General features: G+C 40.0%; 1 protein-coding gene across 1 annotated transcript in view; it reads left to right on the forward strand.

Annotated features, from left to right (window-relative positions):
* Positions 1-10,476, forward strand: part of LPL (lipoprotein lipase) — a 53,471-nt gene extending 42,995 nt beyond the window's left edge. Inside the window, exons 7-10 of the mRNA XM_068233683.1 lie at positions 2,492-2,612; positions 4,020-4,202; positions 5,544-5,651; positions 8,105-10,476. Of these exons, the coding sequence (XP_068089784.1) occupies positions 2,492-2,612; positions 4,020-4,202; positions 5,544-5,651; position 8,105 (413 nt within the window). The 3' untranslated portion in view covers positions 8,106-10,476. The remainder of the gene's footprint in view (positions 1-2,491; positions 2,613-4,019; positions 4,203-5,543; positions 5,652-8,104) is intronic.
* The last annotated feature ends 1,025 nt before the right edge of the window (positions 10,477-11,501 follow it).

An 11,501-nucleotide genomic window follows, 5' to 3' on the forward strand; every position in this document is an offset into this window, starting at 1 on the left:
CGTTCGGCCAGGGTCGATACATCTCCCTTACCGCGCACTGGGTGAACCTTGTGGAGCCTGGCAGCGATTCCTCACCTGCTACGGCGCGGGTGTTGCCCACGCCGCAAACAGCTGGATAACAACAGCAGCACCTACCTCTCTGACTCCTTCTCCTCCAACGCATCTCAAAGCTGTACCTCATCCGGAAATGCTAACCCAGCACCAGCAGCAGTAGGATCGTGGAAGCAGTGCAGCACAGCTGTTGGCATGCGTCAGCAAGCGTTGCTGAAGCTGATCTGCCTTGGGGATAAGCAGCACACAGGGGAGGAAATTTGGAGGGGAATAAAGGAACAGACGGATTTGTGGCTGGCACCGCTGGACCTGAAACCGGGCATGAAGCTAGACACCTGGCACGAACTGGCAATGTACGCAATAGAGGTGCTGGCTTGCCCGGCAGCCAGCGTTATGTCGGAACGCTGTTTCAGTGCTGCCGGAGGCATCATCACAGATCGGCGTATCCGCCTCTCCACAGAAAATGCAGACCGTCTGACTCAAATTAAAATGAATCAATCCTGGATTGGAAACGACTACGCAACACTCCTGGACCCCAACCAAGTAACATGACCGATGAACATCTGGGATGGTTTAGCGTTTCCGGTCCCTGTTTATTGAACCTCTCATCTGTATTACATTTATGACTGCATGGCGGCAAAAAGCATTGCTGCTATATCCGCACGCTTTTTGTCCTCATGCAAGGCCTGGGTTGTTGTGTCTCACAAAGCGTGGCCTTCTCCTCCTGCGCCTCCTCCTGTTCCATCACGTGTGCTGCTGCTGCTGCTGCTGCTGCTGGGTTACCGTTGCCGGTCCCTGTTTATGGAACCTCTTATCTTTATTACATTTATGACTACATGGCGGTACAAAGCATGCTATCCGCACGCTTTTTGTCCTCATGCAAGGCCTGGGTTGTTGTGTCTCACAAAGCGTGGCCTTCTCCTCCTGCGCCTCCTCCTGTTCCATCACGTGTGCTGCTGCTGCTGCTGCTGCTGCTGGGTTACCGTTGCCGGTCCCTGTTTATGGAACCTCTTATCTTTATTACATTTATGACTACATGGCGGTACAAAGCATGCTATCCGCACGCTTTTTGTCCTCATGCAAGGCCTGGGTTGTTGTGTCTCACAAAGCGTGGCCTTCTCCTCCTGCGCCACCCTCCTCCTGTTCCATCACGTGTGCTGCTGCTGGGTTAGCATTACCGGTCCCTTTTCCTGGAACCTCTTATATGTATTACATTTATGACTGCATGCCGACAAAAAGCATGTTACCTGTGCAAAGAAAACAGACATTTCCCGCATTTAAAAGACAGTTTTCCCTTTGAAACTTTAAAATCGATTTTCTCAAAAACTATAAGCTCTTTTTGCTAAATTTTTTTTCCTCTTGTACCCACTCCCAAGGTGCACATACCCTGTAAATTTGGGGTATGTAGCATGTAAGGAGGCTTTACAAACCACAAAAGTTCGGGTCCCCATTGACTTCCATTATGTTCGGAGTTCGGGTCGAACACCCGAACATCGCGGCCATGTTCGGCCTGTTCGGCCCGAACCCGAACATCTAGATGTTCGCCCAACACTACTGTCAAAGTGATCACTATGATCCGATGGCGATTGTAGTGATCACGTTATCAGCAGCCATACGCGATGGCTGCTGATCACTGAGGGGAGATGCCAGCTGTCATATGACAGCTTAATCTCCCCCTCCGGGTGTGCACGATCGCGTCGGGAGCGGTTCTTTAGCGCGGACGTTGAATCAACGTCCGGTCAGAACGGTACCACCACCTGCCGGACGTTGATTCAACCTGCGGCAGTCCCCAATAGGTTAAGTAATATGCCAGGTCTGAGTAGATGTGAATCTTTGCTTCTTTCTGCACTATAATTCTGCACTATAATTTCTTTACATGGTGAGTACCACCACATATGGAATAAAAAAAAGTCCCAATTTTAGCAGACATCTGAGTAAGCTCTGAACTCTGGATATATTGTGTATATAGCGAAGATGGTGCGAATATCGGCAGGTGTGCCATGAGGTTTGGTGTTAGCAGAATATCTGAAAAATTTACCAATATTATACTAGCAACTATTTCCAGTGATCACATTTCCCTGGCACTCTTTTTGTATGTGTATACAATTGCTTTTTGAAGCAAGCTTTAATTTTTTTAACCAATATCAGAAAATTATTGCCACTGCAGACAAAACTAAAAAGACAGTTTTGAATAACATAAAATTATAAAATGTGTTGTGTAGCACTGATATGTATCACATGGATGTATTAACCACAGTGGTGTTATCCTTTAAGTTACATATTAACTGATCAAAAGACTCATTTGTTTCTGATGACTTTTTACATTTATATAATTTCCGTAATAAGGGACATGAATATATAATTGTTTTTACATTTATAATGAAATTAGATTTTTCCAAATGTGTCAGTTTATTGAACTGCCACTTTTTTTTCTGTTTAGTATTCCACTATCAGGTGAAAGTACATTTCTTTGCAAAGAAGAACCTTACAGTTGTCAATCAGCCGTTCTTTGTCTCCTTGTACGGAACAAAGGGAGAAAGTGAAAACCGCCCGCTCCTGCTGTAAGTACTAAGTAACAATACTAGTTTGCTGAGAGCTGTATGCTACGATGTTTATGTTCTGTCTATATTTAGAGCTGTCATTTCTCTGTGACAGTAGCATTGGAAACTTGAGTCCTATTTCCAATAAAGCCTAATTACATATACTTATATGTGGATGATGCTTGTAACCTTTGTTAAAAATAAATAGATAAAAAAAACTTTGATAATGACATTGCTATTCCCATTTTCAACTCTACAGAGTCCCCATGGTATGACATGATAGCGAGCACTTTGAAATTGTAATGAAATGCCTCACATAGGATCCTCCAGGGATCAGTAAAAACTTCTTGGAATAAAATACATTTCCATTTAATTTTCAGCAGGTGCTGATGCACTGAAACATCTTCTTTAATACCAGCTCATGTGAACTAGAAATTACAGTCATGACATTCCACTCATGCAGCTGTACTGTATTCTGGTTTTATAAAGAGGAAATTACATGACACATAATCTGATCCAGTCAAGTTACTTCCACATATATGCATTTTATATTATTATACATATATTTTGTAGATGTATCCCCATGCATTTTATATAGGTGATACTGTATTGGCACATTGAAAGCACAGAATCAAGGTCATTGGAACCCTTGCAAAGTAGCAGAAATGTTTCCAAAATGAAAATATTATTTTGTAGGAAAAGCACATCTATAGTTATCTTAATATAATGTATTTATGCTAGTGATAAGCCAAAAGTTTGCAACACGACATGGATATCTTTTATCCTGTATACAAATACAGAAATCACACTTTAATTCATTTATTAAAGTGTCCTTAAGTATTTTCACATATTGTTAGTATCAATATCTAAATCTCTCTGTATTTCAGCTTTCCATGAATATCTTGTACAGCAAGACTAATGATGGTGTAGCATAACAATAACAATAATATTTATATAGCGCTTTTCTCCCTGGGGACTCAAAGCATAGATACCATTTTCAGGAAAACAGAGTTTAAAATGATTACAAATGAACATTAAAGTTGTTAAAGCAATTGCCTAATAACTTAAAAATGGTCACTTTGTGTAGATTCAGTTTAATACAATTAATATTTTACACCTCTCCCATCCAAAGAATTGACTGCATTCAACTAAAAAATTCTTCCATTTAATTCATCACTCAAAAACTGCAGTCCAGATTTTCGAACAATTTTTAAACTGGTTTCAGTATGTGATCCAAACGTAGTACATTTGGGTGTTTGGTAGCAAGTAGAAGTTAATAATTCCAAGGCCAGTAAAGTGTAATTAGTGATATTCTTTGGGATGGTGCTTTCTACTTGTTTTTTTTTTATCTTCAGTAAACTACCAAGTAATTTTTTTGGGGTTACCTGAATCAATAAAAACTCTAACAGCTTATTTTTGTTCTTGTAGAGCTGAAATGTCTACAAACAAAACCTATTCCTATTTATTCGTCACTGAACTCGACGTGGGGGAGCTACTGATGCTGAAGATCAAATGGGAGAAGGACTCATACTTTAGCTGGTCAGACTGGTTCACGACTTATGCCTTCGATATTCAGAAGATCAGGATAAAGTCTGGAGAGCTACAGAAAAAGTAAGTAGCACATGTATCTACAGAAACTTTTACAGAAAATTATACTAATATCTGATACGTTTTATTACCTAGTTTATTATGATTACATAGTTACACGTTTTCTCTTGAGTAGTGCATCTGTATAATGATACAGTTTCAGAGTTGTTTATATTTAGTTAATACTACTTTATATTGAAGAACATATTCTTTATTTCATTGTTATTATAATTTGGAAAAGTGTCAGTCATGTAAGTTTATTCATCCACATACATGATCGGAGTGTGCCGGAGTGGCACTGGTCTACTAATGTAATCCATCGTTCATTCACTTACTAAAACAAGCAGTTGCATGCTCCTTATCTCCACAGCACTGTTCCTTTATATCAGGGGTGTCAAAATCAAATACAAAGTGGGACAAAATTTAGCCACCAAGTCGTGGGGCAAGCTCAATGTCTAGTGGCCCCCTCCCTTGCCTATACAGTTCCCTGGTGCCTAGTGGTCCCCCTCCCCATAAACAGTTTCTTGATGTCTAGTGGTCCCCTTCCACGCCCCTAAACTCTTCCCTGGTGTCTAGTAATCTCCCTCTCCTTTCCCTATACAGTTTTCTGGTGTCTAGTGCTTTCCTTCTCCCTCCCCATATGACTTCCCTGGAGATCTAGGACTTCACCACCAGTATAGCTTCCCTGGTGGTCTAGAGTGGGCAAAACATAATGCAAAGTGGGAAAACCACTTGCAGGCAAAATGTTATGGCTCTGCCAGAGTTTGACATGCATGCTTGATATGGGATTACAGTCAGGAGCTGGCACATCCAAAGTAATACTTTATTGCTTCCATAGAAAAGCAAAAGGCCAACGTTTCAGAGCCACGTAGGGCCCATTGCCTGAATATTGATGCTGGGAAAATGGCAGACTCCCATGCTATAGAATTTCAAAAAGGTTTACCATTGAACTCAAGATCAATAATTAAACGTGACTTACCCCTTAATTAAGACTCCCCTGCTTGCACCAGGTTTCCCCACGGCTGATAAGTTGTGGTAAGAGTTGTGGTAAGAGAGTAGCAATTAACATTCTGCAGGGCATCATAAGGCCTGAAGCCCACTGGCAAGACTTGGCAATTGTCGATGATTGGCAAAGCGCTGCAGCAATGGAACCTTTTGGGGGTGGTTCCACTTGCAGCTTTTTGATCACAGAACTTTCTTCATGTGACCTGGAATTACAGATATTTAGTTTCTTAATTTCACCATCATTTGCTGAAGTTGGGTGGTGCCACATACCGGTACATTTTTTTCAGAAATGTCTAACATATATTTTAAGTATTTTCAGATTTAGAGTTTGTAGTTAATGTGTGCATTTTTTTTCTTCAGGTTAATATTCTGTCCTCAGAATGGAGACCGTACCACTATCACACGAGGAAATGACGCAGTGGTATTTGTTCGATGTAATGAACGCGCTACAATAAAGAATACTGAATAGTATGTACAAAAATCAAATTCACCCTGTACACATATAGGCTGTATACACAGGTTTATCTATATTTTAATTACATGTTTAACAAATGGGCATTGAAGGGTTATCAAAGGAATCACCACTGTAATGCTATAAATACACCCTACAATAGTGTAAACTAGTCCAGCTAAAAGAAAGATATGATTTTTAACCACTTGAGGACCCACCCTTTACCCCCCCTTAAGGACCAGCGCTAGTTTGATTGATCTGTGCTGGGTGGGCTCTGCAGCCCCCAGCACAGATCAGGGTGCAGGCAGGGAGATCAGATTGCCCCCCTTTTTTCCCCCCTATGGGGATGATGTGCTGGGGGGGTCTGATCTCTGCTGCCTGCGAGTGGCTGGCGGGGGGGGCACCTCAAAGCCCCCCTCCGCGGCGAAATGCTCCCCCTCCCTCTCCTACCTGGCCCCCTTTGGTAAGCCGGGCTGCACAGGACGCTATCCGTCCTGTGCAGCCAGTGACAGGCTGTCTCCTGTCACATGGCGGCGATCCCCGGCCGCTGATTGGCCGGGGATCGCCGATCTGCCTTACGGCGCTGCTGCGCAGCAGCGCCGTACAAATGTAAACAAAGCGGATTATTTCCGCTTGTGTTTACATCTAGCCTGCGAGCCGCCATCGGCGGCCCGCAGGCTATTCACGGAGCCCCCCGCCGTGATTTGACAGGAAGCAGCCGCTCGTACGAGCGGCTGCTTCCTGATTAATTAGGCTGCAGCTGGCGACGCAGTACTGCGTCGCTGGTCCTGCAGCTGCCACTTTGCCGACGCACGTTATGAGTGTGCGGTCGGCAAGTGGTTAAAAATGATAATACTAAAAAAAAACATTAGATACTAGAATCAATTCACAACACTGAATTCAGGTTACTGGACTAATGCTAGACAAACATTATATTGGATAGATAAGCACTTCATTTCTTGATCAGTTATCTGGTGTACCACTGTCTGTTAGTAGATATAAGAAAAGCAGATTTATTAATCGCATACTGCTGCTAATCCTATGCAAACATCACTTACATGCTACTTAAACCTACAGCCCGCTTTTACTCTTTCTGACATCGGCTGGACAATCATCAACACGAATGACCAATATTTGATCACTAACACTGACCCTAAACACCCACCACCTACTCCTAACACTAACCAGCCCCTATCAGAAAGAACTGCAATAAAGCCATAGGTGCTCCTTGAGAATAATGGATTGCTGTGCCTCCAGTTTGTAATAAAATGGCTTATATGTGACCTAATTTTAATCACAATGAGTTGTAGAATAAATGTGGATGTATCTCATAGTTTGGACCCTCGTCATATAAAAATGAAGTAGGGAAAAAATCAAACCATCATGAAAAATCATCAAGAAAAAATGTCATTTTTAAATCTATGATAAAACTTGGGAAAGTTTCAGCAAAACTACACGAGTCAGTAGCTTACAAAGCACCCACTTTTGAATAGCCCTGTTTGTTAGCTTTCCATAATGGTGACATTTGTGGTCTTTTTCTGCTGTCCAGACTCTTTTGGGACTATGCAAAGTATGGCGCTAAAATACTTTGAAGAAATAATTGGACTGTACAAAGCCACATGCACATTTTGGAATTAATGGCCTGCTAGATGTCCAACTAGCTATCAACTGAGAGATATGTGGTATTATTTTAACTGTATTAAGTTGTAGAATAGATTTTAGGGTATTTTAATGTTGAGTGCTATGTCTTGTGAATTCTTCTTAGTGACAAACTGAATCAGAAGCAATATTTTTTTTTCTATTTTCATATACTCTGTATAAAAAAAAGCTTGTGAAAAAGTAACAGGACTTAAAATAAAATAGATAGATTGTTACTTTAGGGACTCTTCTTAAATAGGTTTGCCACGATGGTATATTACTGTTATAGTTGCAAATAAAGACTTGCAAATATTGCTAGGGTACAATCAGAAAACAAAAAACACAGCATAGAAAAAATACACCTTTATTTCTAAATAATATATTATCCCCATGCATTGCACTAGGGACATTATTTGAATGTTCAGGTAACCAGGATACATCGACAAATAAAATTTGTGGGTTTTATCTAAGGTAGCCTTGTTTATTTTAAAACTATAGTGAATGGAAATTGAGAAATAGTGTATTTTTTATCTTTTTTCCTTTTAAAATGCATAGAGAATAAAATAATTGCTAATCAAAAATGTCACCCCCAAAAATGCTTTATTTGTGGCAAAAAAAGTTATAGCTCATTTTGGTCCGATAAGTAGTGATAAAGTTATTGGCCACTGAATGGGAGTGCTGAAATGTGAAAATTGCTCAGATACAAAAGGTAAAGAAACTCTGAGGCTGGAGTGGTTATAAGAGGGGTAGAAAGTTTTGACTGGTGTTGTTCTTTAAAATGGCTTGAATTAAAGAGAAACATCACACTTACTTGAATATTATTTCTTTACAGGCTTGAAGCAAGTTTGAAGTTGTATGTCTGACATTTCTGAAAATCTGAAGAACAGCATCATCTTTGGTTTCTGCTACTACTTTACTGTTAAATGAAGGTTGAAGACTTTTAATAGCAGCCATTTGTGGAAACAGAGAGAGAAACGACAAACTAATTTCATCCTGGTACATTAACAGACCAAAGTACAGATATACAAGAGATGTTATATGTCACAAACCATGCACATTCCAAGATGTGTGAGCTGTGTGTATTTATGTTTTACTTGGATTCAAATGCACTCACAATGTACTTCTACGTGATCGTTATTGCTTACCCCATGCTGTGTATGCACTATTATCCCATGCGGTGTATGCACTAGTATCTCATGCTGTGTATGCACTAGTATCTCATGCTGTGTATGCACTAGTATCCCATGCTGTGTATGCACTAGTATCCCATGCTGTGTATGCACTAGTATCCCATGCTGTGTATGCACTAGTATCCCATGCTGTGTATGCACTAGTATCCCATGCTGTGTATGCACTAGTATCTCATGCTGTGTATGCACTAGTATCTCATGCTGTGTATGCACTAGTATCTCATGCTGTGTATGCACTAGTATCTCATGCTGTGTATGCACTAGTATCTCATGCTGTGTATGCACTAGTATATCATGCTGTGTATGCACTAGTATCTCATGCTGTGTATGCACTAGTATCTCATGCTGTGTATGCACTAGTATATCATGCTGTGTATGCACTAGTATCTCATGCTGTGTATGCACTAGTATCCCATGCTGTGTATGCACTAGTATATCATGCTGTGTATGCACTAGTATCTCATGCTGTGTATGCACTAGTATCTCATGCTGTGTATGCACTAGTATATCATGCTGTGTATGCACTAGTATCTCATGCTGTGTATGCACTAGTATCCCATGCTGTGTATGCACTAGTATCCCATGCTGTGTATGCACTAGTAGAGTTGAACAACAAACAAAACCTAGAAAAGAATTGCTGCTCTAAGGATTTACTGGTAACATTTCCAAACATATATGTAATCTGTGTCCTTTCAGTGTGACAAAAGAACATTTTTAGCTATATGCATTGCAACAAAGTATAAGTTATTTTTTATAAGGATATTTTGTTGAAGCTAGCTGCATTTGCAATTCTGTAATCTTGGCTTATTTAAGGCAAATGACGTACAATGAAATGAGAATATATTCATCTTAAACATCCAAATGGGACGTGCAATTTAAAAGAAAAAATGCTCTGCATATGTTTGCATGTTGAAATGAACACAGCTTTACATATCTTTATCTTTTAGCAGTTGAGTACATTGAAAACATGCACAATAATGTCTTTTTTACAGTATGTATTGGTGAAGGATAATAGTATTTCCTCAATTTTTTTCAAGTTTGATGAAGATATAGTGAAACTTTACTTGAAAGCCTTGTTGGTATTTATGGAGAGCTGTTTAATCCCTGTTAAGGTACTGTATTAAAATCTGGAGAATACAGGGCAATAAAAACAACAAATAGTATCTCCATTTTTTACTAAATGATTATCATATTAGATATGTTTGTTCGTGTAGCAGAGTTTAGTTTTGATGAAAAAGGTTTCAACCCAAAATAATGTTTTACATAGAGCAGAATTATGTGAGAGCATACCTACAGAACAGTGATTTCTATCGCAGGTATCAATATGAAGGATATAAGGTCCATCTGATCTGCCCGTTTTTAGATGGATCAGATAATGATCTCATGTCTATGAGTGAAGCTGATGATCTTCAACTTTTCTCTATTCATTCTGATGGTAGATCACCCAGGGGATGAGGGAATACTGTCTGCACATCTGACAAGCCAATACTGTATATATGGCAGGCTTTTCTCAAAGTGACCAGGTCAAATTCCTTTCATATGCTTTGGGATATTTTGACAGTTATGAGTAAAAGAGTATTATTTTCTCTTTACAATTACAAAACCTTCAGTATGTCTCTGTATGTAATAAGTTCTTTATGCCGTTGGTGACCGTTACTATTTTATTCTTTATTCATTCATATATTCAATACAATGTTTCATTAGTGACATACTTTGAATTATTACACATATATTTTTGACAACACTTTTACAAAGGTATGAAGACATATAATTTCTGTTTGCCTTTTAAATTCTAATTATAAATGTATTCTTAATAACAGTACTGTAATTGCTGTGAAAGTAGAAAACACATTGTGTTAGCTGAATACAAATAACCCCTGCATAAATGTGTATAAAAGTTATTAACATCAAATCTATGTTAATGACTAAAACCACTAGATTTTAAATCATGAATGAAAATCTAAGCTGATACTATTTGATCTTAATTATAAAATAAAGATGAATACATTCTTTATTGAAATGACTGTTATTTGGAAAAATCCAGACGCAAACATTTATCCTGACATTTATGTGTTTAACTACCTCAAGCCCGCCCCACGCCAATGGGCGTGGTTGTGGCGGCAGCCCCAGGACCGCCTAACGCCAATTGGCGTCAAGTCCTGGGGCCGGCTAATGCAGGAGATCGTGCACAAGCTACGCATGCGATCTCCTGCTTGGGGGGAGGAGCTCCACCCCGCCTTCAGTATCCGAGTGCCGATCACCGCTCGGGAGACTGTTAGATGGCGAAACCGCAGTGCTGTACTGGGGACAGCCATGTGGCTAAAGCCTAGAAGAGCTGATCGCCAGGATTGGCTGGGTGCAGAGAGGGAGGGAGGGAAAGAGAAAACCATTATAAATATGGCAATTTAATATAAAAAAACCCCATAAATATTTATTTAAAAAACACGGGGGGGGGGGGGGCAATCAGACCCCACCAACAGAGAGATTTGTTGGTGGGGAGAAAAGGGGGGGGGGGAGAATCACTTGTGTGCTGTGTTGTGCGGCCCTGCAGCTTGGCCTTAAAGCTGCAGTGGCCTATTAACAGCAAAATGGCACGGTCTTTGGGGGGTTTAACACCGTGGTCCTGAAGTGGTTAAGGCCCCCCCAAACAAAAAAGAACACTTTGTAAAGATGAAATGGGCTTTGCTCTGGCTCACTAGTTCACAGAACCATGTTATTATTTGTATACCTTTCTGGTCCCTAGCAAAATATATTACTACAGCAAATATGCAATAGAGAGCAGTGACACGTTACTGTGCTCAATGCAAAAACCCTATCATTCTTAATTTTTTTACCTGCTAGTTGTTTGAACAGACAAAAACATTTCCTGAAGGAAAACTCAGAAGAAATGTTAATTTAATCAAGGCCAATATTTACAATAACATTAATGAGTTAAACATTGCTCATAGCCACCAGGTTGCCCATAGATATGAGATGATTCTTGCCTTTCTAAATCATAACAATATTATAAAATAAGTGTATACTTAGCACATCTCAATA

The sequence above is a fragment of the Hyperolius riggenbachi genome, chromosome 1 (genome assembly GCF_040937935.1).
Source record: "Hyperolius riggenbachi isolate aHypRig1 chromosome 1, aHypRig1.pri, whole genome shotgun sequence".
NCBI classification, from domain to species: Eukaryota; Metazoa; Chordata; class Amphibia; order Anura; family Hyperoliidae; genus Hyperolius; species Hyperolius riggenbachi.